The sequence below is a fragment of the Morus notabilis genome, unplaced genomic scaffold (genome assembly GCF_000414095.1).
Source record: "Morus notabilis unplaced genomic scaffold, ASM41409v2 Scaffold40, whole genome shotgun sequence".
NCBI classification, from domain to species: Eukaryota; Viridiplantae; Streptophyta; class Magnoliopsida; order Rosales; family Moraceae; genus Morus; species Morus notabilis.
This window is the reverse complement of record NW_010367845.1, coordinates 30799-53653: the sequence shown is the minus strand read 5'-3', so window position 1 is coordinate 53653 and position 22855 is coordinate 30799. Positions and strand designations below refer to the sequence as shown.

The following is a 22855-nucleotide window of genomic DNA, read 5'->3' as shown; positions in this document are numbered from 1 at the left end:
CCAAGTCGAAGCTCCAAATCCACTTCCACATGATCTTCTCTATGCAGACCACCACTTATTTTCTCTTTATCATGATGATATTCATGATGATCATGATCATCTTCTTGTTCCATACCGATTCCTAAGCTCAAAGTACTTCCTCTCCAATTCCCTCTCAACGGATCATAATAATTGGGATCATGATCCTGTGAATTATATTGATCTTGTGAGGGTTTCGGCACAGTAGTATTACCCAAAGCTGTATATGTGTGGTGATAATCTAGATGTACCTGATGATCAGGAGCTCTAGCGAAGTGCACCGGCGGGTAGCTTTGGATTGCAAAGAAGGATCTAAAACTTGCATAATTATCGTCCACTAATTTGCTCGAAATCACGGGATTATGGTTATGATGATGATCATCAGCCGTGTAATTAGGCCTGATGGGCTTGACTCTATCTTTGCGATGGATGTTCATGTGTCCACCCAAGGCTTGTGCGGTGGTGAAGCCTCTCTTGCAAAATGCGCACTCGTAGCACCTGCCTGACCCTAGATCGTCGTTTTGATCTGACCGATCAGTTTCGTCGCTACAGCTTTTCGTATCTGATTCAGCCATAATATTGTTAGGATAATACGAAGAAATTAAGGTAATTAATTAGCTTAATATTTACTACTGGAAAATGAGAGGAAGATTATAGGGAGAAGGAAGTAGTACTAATATAAAGAGGATGGTGGGTGTATTAGGAAATGAGTTTTGAAGAGTGGGAGAAAAGAGACAAATAAACGACATAGGCGTTATCTATGTGGGTTGTAGTGAAGGTGTTGTGAAAGAGATAAGTCTTAGAAGTTTTCTAAGGAAGCTATTAGGTTATAGCCGGCTTCTCTCTAGTGGATCTTTCTTTATAATTAGCAGACAAATTGTTTATTTTTCTCTTCCCTAATTTGTCTCCCGTTGGAGCTTTAATTTGGTGCTTTCTGATCTTGGTTCCCTTTGCGACCTCTCTCCTCTCATTATTATTAATATCATTTCTCTCATTAATTTTTATAATATAATGTTAATTGGTATTTGTATGTGTGTTCACAAAAGCATGGCCATTCAAATTTGGAGTTATTCCCCAACTTTCAAAGAAAATTTGGTGTAGTGACATACAATTTTTATTTTTATTTTTAGGTACAATTAATTCTTTTGCTGTTTTGCCTTCCCATAATTACGGCAAGCGAAATATATATTCCAACTACCCATATATGGGGATCCATTTTTTATTATCTGTTACATATATAGCTTTCAACTCTCCTAACATGTCCTTCCAAAAACAAAAAAAGTTACTACACCGTCATATACATTGATTCATTCCACAACTTCCGTAATTTCAAATTAATCAAGTGACCTTAGGAGTTACAGAAGTAGTAAATCATCTTATGCAATTTCAAATTAACTTAGCTAATTATCATATCACTTTTGTTTATGGCAAACAATATATATATATATATATATGGTATCAATTTAAAGAACCTAGCACTAGAACATGCACATTTTTGCCCTTATTTTTTATTTTATTTTTCTGCCATTTTGAAAATAAGGTGCTAAGTTCCTAAAAAAAAAAAAATAAAAAAAATAAAAAAAAAGAAAAAGAAAAAAGAGGTCCTAAGTCAAGGGTTAAAACGCGGCAATTGACGATTGTCCCTTAATTAATAATTATTAAGTCAATATTACCCGTCATAACCTTTGTAGTATTTGAACTGCCAAGGCAATTAGCACGGCATAGAAATAATTGGATGTGTTTTGTTAATCTTAGGTGAGAACACAAGTAGGCTTCGACAATCATGAAATATTATATATATATATATTTATATAATTAAGATATTGTACATAAAGTTAGCTGATTGATAGTGAGGAAAGATGAAGGAACCTTCCTTACATGATAATACAGCGAGCAAGAAATGGGCACTTTTGTAGCTTATTCTTGTCCTCAAGTCTAAGCCCGCTTTTTACACCATAATCAAAGGCCAATCTTTATGTCATTACAGTAGTCAACATCATTCTTAAATATATCATAAGTGATGACATTTGTGTCCCTCCCAAAAGGAGAAAGGAAAAAAAAAGAAAGAAAAGAAAAAAAGAAGGCAAATAGAATATTAATCATGGTTTTGAATAGCTCATAATTGATTCTGCTTTCTACCTAATGTATTTGTGTTATTCTGCATTCTTAATCTTTACGTATTATCTTCACGATCGGAAGTAATTATTATCTGCTGCATCAATGACTGATCTAGTTTTTAATCTTAAGATATGCAATCTAAACATTTATATCTTCAAAATTGGAGGCAAGCTAGATTTCGAAATTCCTCTCCAACTTTTTTTTTATTTTTATAAAAAACATATATATATATATATAATATTTTGTACCTAGAAACAAAGATATTATTTCTCTAATTAAAAGACATGCTCACGTCATTTGACATATACATGTATGTTATAATATGCATGCACACATACATATAAATACACACAACACATGTATGCATACATATAGTGCCGGGATATATATTGACAAATTTTCACTTGTGTATAATTGAAACGTAAGAATACTCTACTTTGATTTTAAAAGATAATGAGGTTGTTTTCTAGTTTTTTATTTTATTAAAATCTACCAGACCGTTATTCTATGTTTTTGTAATCACATAACATTACCCCTAATTAATATCAATCTGAGGCAAAGTTTGATCTTTTATAAAAAGTAATTTTAATATATTTTTAATAACTATCTCTCCATTTATATATATATATATATATATATTGTTAATTTTGATTAATTTTGACATTAGAAGTGGATTTTGCGTGATAGGAAAAAAAAGGGATCAATTACAAGTTTTTTGAAAAATACAAGAGTACGTTTTAAAAAACACGTCATAAAATAGCCGTGCATTTGGAAGGGAAAATTTTGTAATTCCTATGCATGGTCTCAGCAGACACAAACATTAACAAATATATATATATATACATATATATATATATATATACACATGTGTGTGTACGTTTATGTATACATATTTATACATGCGTATGCAGGCCAACATCCATTATATTAATGGAGAGGAAGTCAATAACGCATCATCAAGGTATTAGTATATGGCGCTGGCGGTGCCTCATCTTCTTCAAATAATATATATTGATGATTATCCCTGCAAACCAAAGAAAAAGGATTAATTACAAAAACCCTCCTTGAAATATACCCTTTGTAATATTTACTTTGCATGTAACATTTGTTCCTCTTAAATAATAAAATGTTAACAAAGAAAACTCATCCGTTAGTTTTTTTTTTTTTTTTTTTTTTTTTTTTTATATAAGAATAATTGACACATAATTTGTTATATTTTTGAGGTATTTTAGTAGCTCTATGGTTTAAAATTTATTTTAAATTTAAATATAATTTAGATTTAAACTTTTAATTATGATACGTCAATTATTGATTGAATGTAAGTTAACAATTTTATTAATTTTTTGGTAGAATAAAAAAATTTATGAAGTTTTTTTTTTGAATATTTAAATTTGTTTAAATTCAAATTAGATTTTAAACCATAAAATTATCAAAATACCTCAAAATAGTAAATTAAATATTAATTTGAGTTAAAAACCTAACATATGGAGCTTTTTTGTTAACATTTTATTGTTCAGAAAAACGGCTGTTATGTTTTAAAAATCATGGGGTAAAATGTTACAAGGGTATAATCAGGGGGCATTTTTGTAATTAATCCCCAAAAAAAGAATATGATAAGTATTTTGTTTTTCTTTAGAAGAAACTATCCATCTTCCGTCACCATTGATAAAAAAAAGCACATAATATATCCTTTTACTTACACGCTTTTAACAATGATATAACTACAATCTTTATTGAAAATGAACAAATAAATAAAAAACACTAATGTCCGTGCTGTAAAACAATAACCAATCATAGTATATATATTGAACAATATTATATATTGGGCGACAAAGTGGTTGATCAAAAGTACATATATATTGAACAGACAAAACATTAGTTCATCATCGACCAAATATAATATATTTAGACCACAATCGAATTTGTCTTTGGATATTAAGTAAATGTGCAAACAAAGTTCAAATTAAGGTAGAAATTGGCTATAGAGGCGTGGACCATGGCATGATCACGAATGACAACAACACGAGTGTTGCTAATACTGCTATGATCATTCACCCAATAATTCTAGCATCTCCAACTCTAGTCCGAATTACGTTTGAATATTGTAAATTATCATTCTTTTATTGATAGATATTTAAAAATTGTCATTTAAAAAAAAGTGTAACAAAGAAATTAATTCTGACATTTTGTGTATTTTAGAATTTGATACAGCTTTTTATACGTAATGTTTTCAATCTATTTATTTAACGAAGAAACTAATTTTGGTATATATATTTTTTAGTTTAACCACTAAATATGCACAACTCTTAAAATAAGGACTTCTAAATAAAGACACCATTAATCAGAGTTCCATACTTGTTTAGTTGTTATTTCTAATGCAACTCCTAACACGGCCTGTTGTATAAGCTAAACGACTAAACAAACTTCATTAGCACCAATTTTTGTCCTTAAGTTGGTGATTAAGGACATCGCTCAACTGCTGAAATTTTTAAGTGCTGAAGCAATAAAATTTAAATTATTTAATAGCTCAACTTCTTTACTAAATATTCACAAATCAAGTTCTAGAAGCAGAATCACTAGACGGCCAACTGGTCAAACCTTTTGGCTCAATCTAACAACTCCTCTCTCGGCCGGTTGGATCGACTACTTGGGATACATTACTACTCATTAAAAGAATTAACCCATATTTTATAATATTGGTTTTGATTCTCAAGTTTGTTTTTGAACTTTGACTGAGACTATATTTATAGGTTGATTCCAGTTACATTGATTCTTTTTGGGGACCATCAGAATTTCATATTTACTTATTTAGATGGTCAAGAGCTTTTGAAAAATCGATACAGAGAGAATTGACTTTCCCCAAGTGCTAGCTTGATCTTTTCTCCTTTTTTTTTGTTAAACATAATTAAAAATAAGTTAGTTATGCGTCCAATTTGTATATTATTCGATCGAAAATTTTTCGTTCAAAAAATATGTGTTTTTTTTTTTTTTTTTCTTTTATATCTTAGAAAAGAGGAAAACCTATAGCCTATATCCACTAATATCTATCCAAGATTAGCGAATTAATAAAGACATATCTCTAAGTGCATGATAAAATAATTAATAAAACAACGTATTATATATATTTCGAACTATACCAAATTTTCAAGGTCAGCTAGCATACATGTATATGTATATAAGCATTTCAATATATACCTTTTGATTTAATATAAATGATAATGAAGAAACTGATTTGCACTTAACTACTTTATTGACGAAAGAAAAAACTTGGTAATATTCATACAAGAAAAAACTAGGTAGTTTTCAAGGCTAATCTTTAAGTCAATTTATCTGTATGTTATATATATGTGTGTGTGTGTGTGTATGTGTATATATATGTTCCAATGGATAATCACATACTGTCTCTGTAGCACAGAAACATATATAAGGAAGATAGAACTTTGTGGATATACAGCGTACACGATAATATATATATATATATATATATGTATATACAGCATAACGTATTGGCACTAAGTTATTTACTTTTTCTACGATAGAAAAATATCAAGGACTTGAAATTAAGCAGGAATAACATGCAACTTTTCTTCAAGAACAAGGCACTTCTAATAAAATGCACAAAAAGAATAACTAACTAGCTATATATTAATTGGAATTGAATGATCAGAAAAGACGATGCTAAAGGAGCTTATAATTAGAAGAGTGGAAAAAAAGTACCCGCCTAAATGCCTGAGGATTGTGACGTTCGCCGACTAGCCTATATACTTTTTCCCATGCCCATCTTCTTTCACAATTTAAAACATATTTCTACTTTTGCAGGTTTTGTTTTGTAGGCCCCGAACTGTCCATTGTTTTTCTCCTTCAAACTTTACTTTATGTAACGTAACCTTTATTTGAACCTTCAAATTATCCTACATATGTGTGTGTTTGTGTGTGTGTGTGTATATATATATATATATGTATGTGTATATATATATATATATATATATATATATAAATACTGACCTCAAATATTCATCAATTGCCTTTCGGCATTAATCCACTCACAGAGCTCAGAGTTTGGTTTTTACGTTTTCTGTCATTTATCTTGTTTCGGTTGTCATTGGACAAATCACTATGTGGCCTTATAAGGAAAGGCCATCACGACCCAACTTTCTGGGGAACATGCAAAAGCTCGGATGTTGAGAAATGCATAAAAAAAAAAAAAATCCCATTAATTCTGGAGACCCAAACGTGACTTGGAACAGTAGATATTATCATATAAATGTATAGGACAAAAAACGTTGTCCGTCCAGAAAACATACATATAAACATGCACGACAAAGTTGAGATGTTTGTCCTAAATATAATTTCATGGAACACACAACGTACTCTCATGTCTTTCTACGTTTTGTATGATCTGCTTTTCTTCCGTGCTATAATTTCTATTTTTCCAAGAAAGTGACTAAGAAAGTAATAATGAGAACCGGCCCTGCAGAGTGCAGAGAGCGAGAGGGTTGAGAGCTAGAATGAGATCATGGGTTTCCCAAGATGGCAATATTTTGCAGTCTCAAGAGAACAATCACAATATATACATCACCAATTCATATCATCTTTTTCTATATCTCCAAGATCATGGTGATGCATATAAGATCTCTCAGACGTACGGATTCAACTATATAATTCAAACCTAAACGACAATCTTTAAACATTAATATGTATCAAGAGTAAAACATGAGAACAAAAAGGACCTAATCAATGTAGAATGAACAAATAAGTTATAATCGACTAGTAATTACAAGAGAAAACTAAAGAGGACGTAAGGATATGCAATGGCTAAGAAAACTCATATATGATCATATCAAATGTTTGATCATTAGGTACACACATAAATATTGAAAGAAAAATTAATTTCAACCTTCTAAAAACTGTCTTCTAGATGCGACGTAAGTAAGTGGCTAATTAGAAGGAAAATTATCAGATGAAAATAAAATTGGGCACGCGAAACATAATATGTATAAATATATATGCATATATATAGTAACTAGAGATGGATAATAAGCTATCATTCAAGCTGAGAACACAAATATAAATATAGTCTAGTAATTTTATCTATCATACCCTAGAAGTAACCAAGTCGAAGCTCCAAATCCACCCCCTCGTTTTGATCTTTGAGCAATCCCGTCTCCAAGTCAAACGTAATATTAACGTTTTCTGTCTTGAAAGCCTTGAAATAGTCAGCTTTTTGGGAGAAACGACCTTCCAGATCTCCATCCTCAAAAACGGGTGCTTTCATGCTTTTAGTTGTCGTATCCCTCAAAGGAACAGCACTACTGCAGCTCCGAGGAAAGTCGAATATCGTCTTCCTATCTTTTTCTGTTGAAGCTAAGGGATGATCAGGTAAAGACAAAGAAGCTGTAGGAGGAGAAAGCATTGAATGAGATGCGTAATGTTGTGGTAAAAACTTAGCTGAAAGAGTTGCTGATGATGATGATAATGATGGTGATGATGATAGTGAAGAAAACTTATTAGGGCTAGGGTTATAACATGATTCCGCAACGGTACTTAAAGGCGAGAACAATCTCAATCTAGCTCTCTCTCTCCTATGAACATTCATGTGACCACCAAGAGCTTGAGCAGACTTAAATTGCCTCTTGCAAAAGTTACATGAATAATTCTTCACAGCCCAAGGAATTTCACATGGATTCGAAGCGCTCATCATGAAGTCGGTGCAGTTCCATTTTTCCTTGATGATCTTGCCAATGGCGCTCAAGTTGGGCCTCTCCATGGCGCTTTTGCTCCGGTTTCTGATGAGGGCAAGTATATCTGGCTAGCTAGATCTTACAGCTTGAAAGTAGAGATGGATCTATAGAGAGAGAAGAGAGTGGATGGGGAGAGGAGTATTACTGCTTCTATATTTGGATACCACTTTGAGAAAATAAAGGTACAATCTTAAAAAGCTAGTTTTTACTTTTTGCCGATTTGAGGAGAGAACGAGCAGATGTTTATTACAATATATTGAAAGACGACTTAGTGTCCAGTCACTTCAGACAACATGGGGAACTAGCTACCTCTGTCGTGTATATATATATATATATATATACATATATATAACAATTGTAGCTAAGAATTTGTGTGTGTGTGTATGTTGTTTGGCGAATGGTGTGCCAGTTTATGTACTAGATTGCACAGAAAGGCATATTTCTAAAGAATAAACTTATGCCACTTATTATACGGGTAATTCACTCACTACATGGTTATCTGAGTACGCCACCTTCCATTCTTTCTTATAATATAGTCCTCCTCTTTGGAAAATAAAAAAAAAGTTATCTCTATTCTGATCAGGACGAAGGATTAAAACTATGGGCAACTTGAAGACAGAAGAAGCACACTTGAGTAAATGTAGGTGTGATGTATGTATATTACTACTTGGTCTATAATAATTGCATGTATGTCTTCTTCTTAATCCTCCTTTTTTCTTACTCCTACAATAATAGGAATGCGTGATCTTAAAAGAACATTTCATAATATTACAAGTACCAAGTAAGCGAGTGATATAAGGGCTACTGTGGCCAAACTTATATGCTTAAGATGAGGTCATAGTTCATTCTACGTGTACACTTTTGTAGGTCATGTTGAAGGTATTTGTGCATTACTAAAAAAAAAAAAAAAGTTGGAAATTCAAGTTTTGTAGTCATCATTTTGATTGGCGCAAGAAAAATGGCAAGTAGAGTCGTATAAATTACCGTCTAGGCATAAAAATTGGTGGATCAAAAACATAGATATCATCCTTTCAATAAAAAAAACAAAAACATGGATATCATGATTTTGTTTTTGAACTATTAATCTAATAGATCATTTAAGTTCACGAAGCATCATGCTGCTCAATTTACATCGTTAAAGTCACTGGCATGATAAAAAGTACGGATCCAGATGAATGAACTTGTAGGGAGGCCTTGGGAAAAGTTTGGAAAAATTTTTTTTTTTTTTTTTTTTTTTTTTTTTTTTTTTTTTTCAGTTTTCTCTCATGGCCAATTATAAAACAAAAGCTGTCATCATAATAGATTCAGAAGACAAAAATACAGTACTAACGTACAATTCACTACACTAGACATCTGTTAATGAACCTACGATGCTCTCGTGAGGACATGTGATAGTACATTCAAATCTAGGTGTCTACCCTGTGGTGCCAAAATGGGCAAATGTTTTTCTAAAGCTAGCCTCTAATTGAGCAAGAAAGAAGAAATAATTACATCAGTTTCTATCAGAAATAGTCATCAAAAGCCCCCTCCTTGTCACTTTCAGATCCTGTCCAAAGAGAAGAAAGAATATATATAAGACAATATCTTTATCTAGTCTAGAATGTAATATGCGAGAAAATAAATTGAAGCACGGAATGAATTTCTTCTCATTGTAAAAATATGGAAGTTCATGTTTTATGGATTATATATTGGATAAACAGAGCTGTGAATCTCTCTCTCTCTCTCTCTCTCTCTGTTTTTTTTTTTCAACAACATAGTATGAGATCAATTACAAGCTGAACTGACCTGAAACGTCACCTAATGAAATATCCTGAACTGCCAAGTGGAAAGAGTTCTGAATGGGAGAAGAGCCCGCTGAAGTTTGGTACGGAATGGAAAAGGTGAAATCTGAGTCGGTAAACGAATATTCTGAGCTACTCGAAGTGTCTTCAACCTCCTTATGACTAGCAGCTTGCTCGGATGCTGAACTTGATTTTGATGCAGTATGCAATATCATTTTCAGCTCTGAAAATTGGCTTGACATGAAATGTATCATCCTAGACACACTAGATCAGATCTACAATTAAAAAGTGATTCTGACATATTTCAAAACAGAATTATCGTAAATGTGCAACCGCATGTTTAAACAATAAACCATAGGGAAACCCTCTTAGTATTTGCTTGTATTAGCATGAATTTTTCATAATGTATCTCGCATGCTTGAAGGTGCTTGTGCTTTACGTCTACTTCAGTTTCTTGTTTTCTAGAAAGGATTTGTCATTGCATGCACAAAATCCTAGGAAGCAGATATATACACATGCTTTGTTTTCTTTGCAGTTATCTTTGTGCACGGGTTTGCTGCTAGAAATAGGCCCGAGTATATTTTACGAGTAAATGGAGATTGTAGTCACTTAAATTCGATTGGAGAACCATATAATAGCTTTGACCCAAAGCGCAGTCAAATTTTAACCCTTTGACCCAAAGGGCAAAGCCTCTTTTGTTCATGTTTGGGAGATTTGGGATTAAATGAGTCTCCTTGACCCAAAAGGCCAACCAAATCTTATTTCTTTGTGTGAAACAGAAATAACGTTCGGTTCTCTTCTAGCACATTCTAGTAGAAAGTGAAGATGAAAGTTCTCAAAAAGAGTTTCATCCTTAAAGAAGAAAGTGCCAATACTACCTGTTCAAAGAGTCCTGGAGTTTATGAACTCTTCTTTCACTTTCTTCTAATTTCCTAAGTCTTTCCTCACTTGATTCCTGCGCTTTTGCATATTTCATTTCATAATCATCAGTTCGTTGTCTTTCTGCATGCAGCATGGCCTGTTTAACAAGAGTATAAGTTACGTATGAACTTGAAAACAGCAAGGCAAAAGTTAAGGTCGGTAAAATAATAATTGGCATAATCATGCAACCATTAACTGTGGCTATAGCAATTTGAGTCAAGCGCAAAACGCACAAAGAGTGCAAAAAAGCAGGATTGAAATAGAATACTCCCGTCTAGTCTGCTAGATAAATGTGAACTTGTTGAAAATAACATAACTAGTGGAAATTAAAAAAAAAAAAAAAATCTGGTCTACACGACAATTATCAAACCCCCAAGCCCGACATACTTTGCATCTAACCAATCGCTCTAAAACCTCCAACCATTTTGTACGAGCTTCTGCTACTATAGTACCCATGATTATGCATACCTAAGGGCATTTTCCCCTTTTCTTTCACTTTTTTTGTAATTGCATCATACACCTAAGATTAAAATGTGTAGGATCACCACGCACCTTAAGAAAGAAGATGAGACATTTAGGGTGTTCATAGTTTATCGTTAAAGAGCTTTGAGTTCAATCTTTACTACCTCCAAACGTTTGACTTCAGCAGTGAGGGTCTCGATTTTTCCAGCATCGCCAGGACTAGAGGGTTCTTTGATAACTGGACAAGATGCTTCAATTTCTCGCTGAGCAACCTCACATTCAAACAGAAAATCCGTTTCTTCACCTTTACTAGGATAAGATTGCAGGGGAGGCCGCAATACTGTTTCCTGTTTTCCTTTCGCTTCTTCCAAGTCATCTGGCTATAAACATTTTTACTTCCGTTAAGAATTCTTGACAGAAACTACATAATGCTGCTTCTAGCCTAACTATATGTCCACCTTGATTTGATAACAGTAAGTTTCAACTAAAGGACTTGACACGTCATTTACTCCCGTCAAATATTTCATACCTCCTACTACTATACTAGAATTTCTCTGGAGTCGGTTAATGATTTTATTTGTTTTTGTTTTACTATATCCTTGCAAAGAAACTCTAGTTTATAGCCTTGACGTCAATAGATTAATGTCATGACAAGCAGAAGGAAATAGATAGCTTCCCAAGTAGGAGGCGTTCAGCAAAAGGGAAGCTAATCGTAATAACAGACATGTTACTTTTAAAGTTCCTAAATGATAATTAGTATATGAATGCAATACACTAATGCCAACTGAAAAATAATTGCCCAAAATACTGCTGATGCCTACCGTCTGCCGTTTGCTAAAATCACTATGGGCACTTCTGCCCCTCCATCGGCATTGATAAATGGTTGATACTCTTTTGAGCTTCTGATAATCTGAAAAAGCTCTATAACGATGCCAAGAAGCCTGCTTTTATCTTTTTGTCATTCATCGAGAACGTGAAAAACAATAAAGTTAATGACAAAATATATAAGCTGGGTAATCACCTGAAGAATAACTGCTGCCTTAGATTGCCTTCTATATCTAAAATCATCACGAGAAACCATTGCCCGTAGACCAGTCTGCAATACAATTGCAGATGACTTGATTCTATGGAAGTCCTTTCTGGCCACACATCTGCGTAGATTCTTCTGAATTTTAACTGCAGCGGCCTCTCTTTTTCTTTTGTTATATAATTTGCGAGCCAGTTCTCCTAGAAGGTCAAACAATAAATGAGTTCGGGCATATTGTATGCAACCAAAGCCTTCTAAATATATGCAAAAAATAAAAATAAAAATAAAAAATTCCAGGGAAACAATACTATTCAAATTATTCCTCATTTGTATATCTCCATGGAAACTATTCCTTTATTTACGGACTCACCTCTCCAAAAGGCTTGTACACGAATTGAGGCCTTCCGCATAGAAACAAACCTTTTACGAGCAATTCTAGTTTTTGTCTTCAGTTGAATAACCTTAGCGGAATTGCCAAGTATTTCTGTCCTCCATGCATCTAGCTCAGCCATCTGACCAGCTCTTAGGAAAACCTTCGTTTTCCCTATCTGCAAAACCATTTAAAGTTTATTAGCAATAAATGGAACTTGAAAAACAAAGGTGAATCAATACACTATTTAATTAAAGAAAACTTGGCTCCTTTAACCATACAGCAGTTGTACTTTAAAATTTTCTTGCCAAGAGTTGCATTCACGATTGAAGCCCACAAACATCTCCAGAAAATAAAACTATGAATACTATGATTGTCAACTTGAGCATAAACATAAAGTAGTTGTTTCACCTGATAACCTGTAAGCCCCATCTTGTCTAGAATTTTTTCACATGCAACCTTCTCATCACAGCTGCATAAAGTGTTTTTAAGTTTGAGATTAATCATAGCCATCAAACCATGAGAGATAAGTGAAACCACCAATGAAGTAAAACCTTGAAGATGAAAAGGTAAACAAAAGTGACAGTCGTTTTATTTTCCAATTAACTTGAGCATAAGTGATACTTACTGCCCTTTTAAAACCTCTGGTGCCAGGATGCCAAATCGAGTTAAAAATTGAAGAAAACTCCTGTAGGTAGGGTATCCAGAACATTTTACTCGGACGGCTTCCAGGACACCCTGTGAAATTTCCAACGAGCGTGAATGCACAAGCAACCCTAGATAAGGTAAAGTAGAACACAGGTCCAACTGTACTTACACCTGATCGTAGTTGTTGCATGACGCTAGTATTATCAAAAATTCCAGGGCTTAAAAGATTATTTGGCTTAACACATCTAATATAGTGGGGCTCTGTAGAGTTTAATATTTCCATCAATTGTTGTAGTTGTAGCTGCATGCATAAGAGGAAGTCAGAATATAAGGTTTTATCTGTAGGCAGATCAGTTCATCATGTATAACAACTTGATAATAATTTCAGGTCACTCTCCATGATAAACAAGATGATAGAGCAGAAGATACCTTAAAGCGAGAACCAATAGATGAGAACTTGGAATTTTTCCCTGCCTCCTCAGAAAGAGGAGGAAAAAGGCCAGCTACGAAAGAGCATTTGGAAGAACTCAACAAATCTTGATGCTCAGGAACAACATAATCTTTGTTTTTGTCTAGAAATAGGTCAGACTTATATTGAACCTGGAAGAAGCGCATCAAGCAACAAAAATTTCAATGGACTCCCACTTTGGAGAGCAATAAGAGTTTACAGCAAAATTCAGGAACTAAGGTCACCTCTCCTGCATAATGCAAAATAGAGAAATCTGAACGAGCCAATTTTGGCTTCACAAAGCGCTTATGATCTTTGAATATCTGATAAAGCTTTTGCGAAAATGTTTCATGCGTTGACTTTGGAAACATACTGCAAACACACATCACCCAAGTAAGCAAAATTGAAGTTTTGAAGAAAGTGCATATTACCACCCTTACATTCATGGAAAGGATTTGATTATGTGTCATTATGTTACTTGTTTGTCAAAAAATTTCATAAGATAAAAACAGAGTAAAATTGCCAATCGTCCACTCAAAATTGAAGTTCATCAGAAATACAAGTAAAAAGAATGAGAAGAGGATTTAAAAAGAAATCAACATTAACACTAAGATACCGCATATAAAAAGAGATTATCATTTTTTTTCAATTTCTCAGTGAACAACCACTCGAAATACAAATTTACCACAAACTAAGAGTTGGATGAAAAAAAGGGGTGGTGTAATCACGTGTATGTACACTAAGATCCCTGTAACAATGACAAACAAGGAGAAGCTATCATACCAAGCTTCATCAAGCAGAGCGATAATTCCACCTGGTTTCTACAAAACAGAAATGAACAGAGAGATATTATAAGAACTGTAATTCACAAGATCGCTTGTTGATAAACTTGATTACGGGATAAGAATGTCATACCCTTGAAGATAAACATAATACTAGGGGATCGTAATGTAAAAATGCGTGCCTCTAAATCTAGATTAACTATTAAACTAAATAATTGAGAAGATGTTGTGTGTTCTTCTGCACCGTAGGTATTTTTCTGGAATACCATTGTACACTTTTACATGCCTAAAACTTTTAAAATCATTGTCTTGATATTTTAAAGTACTAACCTCTACAGTAAGGAAGGTAACACTTAATTTGCAATCAAGTTCTGCTTGAGGAACTTTATCAACAAGCGTTTCTTGCTTTTAGGTTTGCTAATACATTTAACAAAGAAGAATGATAACAAAACAAAGTACCAGACAAGCTGAAAACATCTCACAGAGAGAGCATGAAATAGAGGGTAAAAAAGACCTTTTCAATGAGATCCAATACATCCTGATTATCAATAAAATCTATGTAGCTCCAATCAATTTCCTCTCTTGTGTACTTCTCTTGCTCCATCTTGAACACATGCTGAATGCACAGATAACACTTAGATTGTACATTCAAACGAACGAGTTACAGCTGAAGTTGTCAAGTATGACTAACCTCATACCTGGTTGAAATGCTGTTGCAGCTTTTCATTCGTGAAATTAATACAAAACTGCTCAAAACTGTACGAGATGAAATATAAAAAGTCAAATTAATAGAATAATAACGTGGCTTCTCATAAAAATGACATCGTTAAATCTTCATCTGCAAGTAATCCTTTAGGATAGGTAAGGGAAAAAAGGCTCTAAAGTGTCCTGATATTAATAAAATTTCAAAGGTATCCAGAGGACTCCGTAAGTAGTTTGTGGTAAAAAAGGCAAGAACTTCAAGCAACCAAGTATAGATGCCGCTAGGTCTTCCAACGTATATGTATATAGCTAGATGGTTTTCCCGGTATGTGCATGTACAGCACAAATAAACAGAAATGTGCATAGAAATATAATTATTCAAATGACACCAAGATATCATCTTTTCCGTGTCACCTATTATTTTTGAAGCTTTCAAAACCATAGATATCAAGGACACCGATCAGACAATTCGAGCTAGGGTCTGGTCCAATGGAGACATTAATTTTATCCACCAACCTGACGATAATAAAACATTGCATCCACAAATTATTTTCCATGGGATAAGTAAGTCTCCAAGTAACAAATTCAGAAAGATGGTACAGTACCAGTCAAACAAACGGGAATATAGTGTCTTGGCTAAACCATCCCTGCTTACTCTAGCACCATGAGAATCAAGGCTCCTCTCAATAATTTCTTCTGGAGTAATCATTGCACGCTTACAGAGAGCATTTTCCAGTACATGAGGATCACACCTATATATAGGAACAATAAAATGACACTGGTCATTTTAAGAACAAGAAGAATAACAAAGATAATAAACACAGAAAAGCTAAAAGACACACATGAGAAGTTCTGCTGCCATTTGAAGATGGAATAAGGATAGTTCATCTTCAACAGCTGCTGAATCATTATCTTCTCCCTTCGAAAAATCAATATTACCGAGATGAAGAATTGCAGCCACCACTCTGAAAACTGAGTCCTGAGAGAGTCAGAGATTATTCATAGATTACTTGAATTGATGACTAACAAGGAAAGTGACGATGTTCAAATTCAGAGGCCATACCTGTTCTTTTTCACTTATTCCAACAATATCCATGGCTCTCCTAGTGGTGAGATAATCATGAGCATCACTTACACCTTCCAGTTCATAGCAATTAGATTGATTAAGATAGTGAAACGACCTAGGATTCCCCAACTTATATCTCTCCCTCTCCTGATAAAACCTAAATTTGTCAACTGAAATATATGAAATTTATCAGGACTACTCAATAAAATAGAGAAGAGGGCCAACTACCTGAGGAGGAGCGGCACACAGAAGATAAAAGCAATGGTAGTTACGTTCGGGATCTGAAATTTGGCAAACACGAGATCTTTCAAGAAGATAAGTTCTAACTGCTGCCCCTGATATTCGACCCAACTTGTCAAATTGGATCTCCACAAATTTCCCAAAACGGCTGCAATAATATATCCAGGAGATCAGTGTCTACAGACTTTTGACATGTCTTGAAAATTAACCATCTCTTACTAAAATGCAATATTCTATAAACAATGAAAAATAACCTTGAGGGGAAAAAAAATAAAATAAAAGCAACAAAGAAAAAAAATCCATCTGAAAAAAATTTTCACCTGGAATTATTATTTCTACTAGTTTTAGCGTTGCCAAATGCTTCGAGAACCGGATTCGACTGCACCGTATCCATGCGAATAGCAAGAACGCATTACATCAGATGCATACATCCAATTTTCAAGTGCAAGAGTCATAAAAACTTGAGCCAAAGTAACAGCCTCAGCGCATTTACTTGGCTCTTGACTTGGTATATGAGGCTTTCAAAATATAAGATGATTGCTATGATTAACTAATGGTCAGATATCCAGCTTACTTCTAAAACTTGTTGTTCCACAGTTCTTCCTTCGGCTGCAGAATGGCCACCCAAGAAGGCAAGGTAGCGCATAAGCATTTTAGTTGTCTCGGTCTTACCAGCCCCGCTTTCACCGCTTACTAGAACAGAGTTGCTTTTTCCCTCCTTCATCATTTCCCTGATCAAGCTTACGCAGTTTAACTTTCCAATCCACATCATTTCTAAATCGAAAGGAAAAGGAAAAAAAAAAAGAAAAAAAAAAGATAATAACGGAACAATGACAAGTTCACCTGTATGCAGCATCGGCTATGGCAAATACATGAGGACTCAGTTTTCCAAGTGGAATTCCCTTGTACAGTTCCATCGTGAAAGCATCATATAGCTGTGGGAGGCTTTGAAACGGATTTATGGCAATGAGAATGTTCCCGGTATAAGTCTGCCATGATGTCAAACCATTATAATAATACCAGCTACTGTTGTAATGATTCTCCTACTCGACAGAAACGGTTTCTCGAACAGAAAACGGGAATAGAATAGTCTTACATAAATTTCATTCATCTCAAATCTGGTGGCTAGATTATGCAGCACTCCAGGCTCATGTAAATAGGATAGCTTGGTCATGTCATCCCCTCCATCTGCAAAAGTTTCCGCATCTTTTGGATATATTTTTGAAACTTTTGCAACAATCTGTGAAAAAAATGAAAAGAAATTACGTAAGCTTATAATAAAGGATGTGAAAAATATAAAACAAAATCTTTCTTACAAGATGGGAGTGACAGTAAAAGGCTTTGAATAATCGGTTTCAAACAGTTGCGCAGATAAAAGACACTTGATGAAAATGAAAGAAAGAATAAGGGAAAAAGATAAGAACTTTAATACCAAATTTCCATTGCTAGTTAGAATTTCAGCATCTTCTCCATTAATATTCACAACTTGTCCATCAACCCAAACTAATTCCGGGTCTCCAACCCAGACATGAGAACCCACAACAATAGTATCCACCGGTATTCCCTGCATCATACACAAAATTAAAGCACAAAATTACACGTAAATTTTGGATCTAAATTTGATTTAAAAAAATGAAAAGAAAGCTCCGATCCAAAAATCAAGACTATAAATTTTAGAACCGCATTGTCTATATAAACCGAATAGGAATTAGATTGTAAAATTAGTCGCACCATTTTGATGGAGAATCAAAGGGAAGGCGAGAAACGCAGATTTTCTTCTTCTTCGATTGAATTAAAGTCCATTTACCATAATAAATCGATCGCGAGCTCTCCAGAGAAATTCGAAGGAAAAGGAATTTGGAATAGAAAATGAAAGAGAAAAAGAAAGCGGAAAAGGTGAAAGGTAATTGGAGAGGTGGAAGAAGGGCCTCCAATTTCGCCATTTTTGTGGTTCTACTTCTCTCTTTCTCTGTGTTCGCACTTGGCGCCCTACTCCTACTCCCACTCCCGGTTAGCCGTTAGCGGGAAGAAAAGAGGGGCGCTAGCTATAAATAACTCCCTTAAAACGACAAAAATGTAAAAAAAAAAAACCGACATCAACCTCGAAGTCCGACAACCTGATAAAACGACAATAAACGACAGGAAGTAAACACGAAAAATTTCGAATAGTTGCAAGCGTTTTTTGTCGCACGTATTTCGAAACACATGTCGGTCAAGCAAAAACGACATAACTTTTTTGTGTCGTTTGAACCTAAAACGACATAAAGTGTTGCGTTCTGAATTCTGATCACGAAAGCGGAGTTTGCAGACGGTTTAAAAAAGAAAGCATTGACTCCCATTTGGTAAATCCAAAGGAAAACCAAAGGAGAGCGATGACCCAAACTCTACCTTCTTCTTCTTCTTCTTCTTCTTCTTCTTCACCACCGATAGTACCACCGATCGGCGAAACCCTAACCCTAATTCCGGGCCTCCCAAACGACGTCGCTTCGCTGATTTTCTCCTTCATCTCCTACTCTCACCATGCCCGTCTCAAATGCACCTGCCGATCATGGAGGCTGTTCCTCTCCTCCAAAGCCCTAATTTCTCTCCGCCAGAGCCACCGGAACCTCTCCCACCTCCTCTGCATCTTCCCCCAAGACCCCGCCGTCACTTCCCCTTACCTCTTCGACCCCAAGACCCTCGCCTGGTGCCCTCTCCCTCCCATGCCCTGCAACCCCCACCGCTACGGCCTCTGCAACTTCGCCTCCGTCGCCCTCGGCCCCACCCTCTACGTCCTCGGAGGCTCCGTCTTCGACACCCGCTCCTTCCCTCTCGACCGCCCCTCGCCCTCCTCCGCGGCCTTCCGCTTCGATTTCCACACCTGGTCCTGGGACCGCCTCGCCCCGATGCTCGCGCCGCGCGGGAGCTTCGCTTGCGCTGCTGAGCCGAATTCTGCTCAGATCCTCGTCGCTGGCGGCGGCTCGCGCCACGCGCTGTTCGCGGCGGCCGGGAGCAGGATAAGCTCGGCCGAAAGGTACGATATTGAGAAGGACGAGTGGGTTTCCGTTGACGGATTACCGAGCTTTCGAGCCGGTTGCGTGGGATTCTTCGTTAGGGATGGGGAGGAGAGCGAGTTCTGGGTGATGGGCGGCTACGGCGAATCCAGGACGATATTGGGGGTGTTTCCGGTGGATGAGTATTACAGGGACGCTGTGGCTATGGAATTGAAGAACAGGAAATGGCGAGAGATTGGGGATATGTGGAATTCAGGGGAAAGGGTGAGACTTGGGAAGATCGTCGTTGTCGAGGATGAAGATCGTGGGCGTCCAGGGGTTTACATGCTCGATGGGAATGACATACTCAGGTAGCTATTTCAAAATCTGATTTCATTTTTTTTTTCTCTGTTACCATTTTTGGCCTGCCCTGTGTATTATCGTAGTAATTGGTCCCAGTTTGCTTGAAGTTAGTTGTTTAGTGTTAGACAGATTTAGCAAAGTTTCAAGCTTTTATATTTGCGAACTGCAACAGTGTTTGTTTTTAATTCTTTTTGTGCTGAAGCCAGCAGTTTTGAGGTTGTTAATTCGGTGTTGGTTTAGCCAGTGATTAGAGGTTCTTGTGGTCTTAATAAATGTTTAGATTTAGAAGAGAGCAATTTTTACTACCAATTTATTTATCGAGCTGAAAACACAATCCTTCTGCTTGCGTATTGGTGTGTTGATGAATTTAGTTAGGCCTTACTTAGCCCTTGAAGTCGAAGCACATGTAACAACCTAAGGCATGGGGTTTAGGGGACTAAGCTTTTCGACAGCCCCTCACCGTAAGGAGAATGACTAAGAGGGGTTAACTAAGCAATGAAAGCAGTTTATGGTTGGGGCATTTTATTGGAACATTTAAAAAGAAAGGATAATAACTTCGTCTCTTAGTTGCTATTAGGAATAGAAGCAGTAATTTTATGGTTTGCTGTTTTCAGAGGTGGTGTTCCGTCGTCATCTTTTTCCGGACCTGTTTAATTGATGGCTGTCACACTGCCTTTTAGAGAGTCTTGTATTAATTAGAAAAAGTTTGGTGGCACCTCATCTTAATGTGCAAGAACTCTTATGATAAAAGAATCTGTCTTATTTGGAAAGTAAATTCATTTTCTGTAATTACTAAATGATCTTTTTAGTCGCTTTCTCCAGCATGCATATTTAAATAGCTTATTTTGCAATTCTACAAGTATTATGTTTTAACTTAAATTTTAAATTGCTATAATACTAGTGCAAATGAACTTCTCCAAACATGAGTAGTGTTTCATGTTGTTTATAAGGAGAGGGAAATGTATGGTGTGTTTGGAACTCGTTCTAAAATGAATTTGTTTTTTGTATGAAAATGGAAATGAAAAGGTTTTCAATCTCAGACATAAATTATTTTTAAAAATGCGTTTAGTAATTTTATCAAGAGATTGTTTTCACTATAAAAAAAATCCATTAATGTCTCTCTCTGTGCTCGAGAGAAGAAAACAAGAGAAGAAAACAGAAACAAAAAATGAAAAATGACTAAAAGTCGTTTTTCATTTCTCTCCCATTTTACACTAAACTAAAAAAAAGTTTTCATTTCCGTTTTTTGTCTTTAATTGTGCCAAACAGGTGCGTTTGGAATTCGTTATAAAATGATTTTGTTTTTTGTATGAAAATAGAAATGAAAACGTTTTCAATCTCATGCAGAAATCATTTTTGAAAATGTGTTTGGTAGTTTTATCAAGAGATTGTTTTCAGTATAAAAAAACCCATTAATGTCTCTTTCTCTTTCTCTCTGCTTGAGAGAGGAGAAAACGAAAACAAAAAATGAAAAACGACTAAAAGTTGTTTTTCATTTCTCTCTCATTTTACACTAAACCAAAAAATCGTTTTCATTTCCGTTTTTTTTGTTTTTAATTGTGCCAAACGCTGTTCTAGAATCGTTTTCATTTTTTCGTTCTCAAAAAACGTGAAAAACAAAAACAAGAACAATTCCAAACACGGCATTTGTTAGGTGAAGAACCTCGATTCATCAAGTATCACCATTTTTAAGCGTCTATTTCTCTCTTCCTTAGCTGGAAGTATTTCAAGAATCGATGTTGGACATAGCCCAGAAGTTTGAGATGGTTCTGTGCTTAGAGCCTGAAATGAAATTTACAGAGGTAGGGAAGCCGGCCTGCAGATTTGTTGGTATCGGCTTTTATACTGTTTGAGTTTTGGTGCATAGTGGAATCTCCCAAGAATATATTTTCATGTAAAGCTGCACCCAAAAAAATAATTATAATAATAATAAATCTCATATAAAAAAAAATGAAATTGGGACGGAGGGAGCTCAGGTACTGAACATCAGCTTCTTTTTAGTCCTTTGTCTCCCTATTCAGAAAGTCAGCCCTGGAGTTTTGGTTCAGATTAGTGTAGGAATGCTAGTATTTGCCTATAATATACACCAAACTTAAGAAATTTGTTATAATTCTTGAACTGTGTGATCTTGCATTTTCTTAGTTGCAGTTTTATGTATCTTAATTTCAAACGTCCAGTCCAGTTTAACTATACTATGTGAATGGTCGTTAATGTGTACGCATCCATTCGATCCTTTAACGTGAGGGATTGCTTACCATGTTAGCAGCTTGAAATCTTGCATGCTATTTGACACTAAGTTCCAAGTCGCTTCTTTTGTATTGCTTTCACTTTATCATGAGCTCTCTCTAATGAGTTGCAGATATGATATGGCTTCAAATCGTTGGAGGGAAGAGTCACGTGTACCAAGGGAGGCACCTCTCAACTCATCATTTGGTTTTGTGGTATTGGATGGTGAGTTGCATGTAATTACCCTTAAGAGGGCTGTTGAATCCGTAGATACCCGCAGGTCGCGACAGCATAGTAAGAAGACAGGAATCTTGTACATTCAAATTTACAATCCAAAGAGGAAGACATGGAGATCTCTTATTACCAAGTCACCTTTCAACAGTTCCTTGGATTTCAATACAGCAGTTATGTGCGACATTCGTCTGTGATTTGTAAATCTCATTGTTTGTGTAGGAATATGATGCAAATTTGTACCGATACTAAGGGATGCGTACAGTTCTGTTCTTTGTTAGCAGATTGTATAGCATTATGTATATTTAGGTCAATAAGCTTCGGAGGACATATATTGTGGTGGTCGTTACCGAACAGAAGCACATATGCAGACTTATTATATCTTGCAAAACTCATGTAAAGTACTCTTTATCTTTGATTGATAACATTCTGTCTATAATTTTGCACTTATTTTAATATATAATAGATACATTTTGGACATTGATAAAGATTATTTGAAGAATACTATATGAATGGTTGTATAACGTTTGATTGTATCGAGATGAGATGGAGGAAATTAGATATTGAAATTTTACTTTTATGGGAACGAGATATTCCACTACTGATCTTGCTAACTAAATTAAATACCATCTTGCTCAAACCATTTTTTGCTTTCATATATATCATCAATTCTTCTTTTTGTTTTTGTTTTTGTTGCCCTTTAGTAGAAAGGGCAAAGCTTTCGGTAAGTTTTTTTTTT

At 35.1% G+C, this 22855-nt stretch overlaps 4 protein-coding genes across 4 annotated transcripts in view; 1 reads left to right on the top strand and 3 right to left on the bottom strand.

Moving 5' to 3' along the window:
* LOC21393091 (transcriptional regulator TAC1) overlaps positions 1 to 793 on the bottom strand; it is an 806-nt gene extending 13 nt beyond the window's left edge. The window contains exon 1 of the mRNA XM_010113587.2: positions 1 to 793. This exon is cut by the window's left edge and continues 13 nt beyond it. Within this exon, the coding sequence (XP_010111889.1) occupies positions 1 to 593 (593 nt within the window). The 5' untranslated portion in view covers positions 594 to 793.
* Positions 794 to 7237: 6444 nt separating this feature from the next.
* On the bottom strand, positions 7238 to 7903 carry LOC21393090 (transcriptional regulator SUPERMAN). Its single transcript, XM_010113586.1, has one exon. The coding sequence runs from the start codon at positions 7901 to 7903 to the stop codon at positions 7238 to 7240; it is 666 nt and encodes a 221-aa protein (XP_010111888.1).
* Positions 7904 to 9165: 1262 nt separating this feature from the next.
* LOC21393089 (myosin-9) lies at positions 9166 to 17894 on the bottom strand. The gene is made up of 25 exons (XM_024175722.1): positions 17757 to 17894; positions 17421 to 17564; positions 17168 to 17313; positions 16899 to 17055; positions 16645 to 16703; positions 16313 to 16472; positions 16082 to 16231; positions 15861 to 15997; positions 15624 to 15770; positions 15433 to 15534; positions 15015 to 15072; positions 14831 to 14932; positions 14318 to 14355; positions 13780 to 13906; positions 13516 to 13686; positions 13256 to 13387; positions 13067 to 13176; positions 12850 to 12910; positions 12439 to 12616; positions 12063 to 12268; positions 11863 to 11982; positions 11206 to 11421; positions 10537 to 10676; positions 9663 to 9913; positions 9166 to 9423 (listed from the first exon to the last, which is right to left on the bottom strand). The coding sequence occupies exons 1-25, from the start codon at positions 17892 to 17894 to the stop codon at positions 9380 to 9382; spliced, it is 3294 nt and encodes a 1097-aa protein (XP_024031490.1). The 3' UTR covers positions 9166 to 9379.
* A 790-nt stretch (positions 17895 to 18684) lies between these two features.
* Positions 18685 to 22446, top strand: LOC21393088 (F-box/kelch-repeat protein OR23). Its single transcript, XM_010113584.2, has 2 exons — positions 18685 to 19667; positions 22019 to 22446. The coding sequence occupies exons 1-2, from the start codon at positions 18697 to 18699 to the stop codon at positions 22311 to 22313; spliced, it is 1266 nt and encodes a 421-aa protein (XP_010111886.1). The 5' UTR covers positions 18685 to 18696; the 3' UTR covers positions 22314 to 22446.
* Positions 22447 to 22855: the final 409 nt, after the last annotated feature.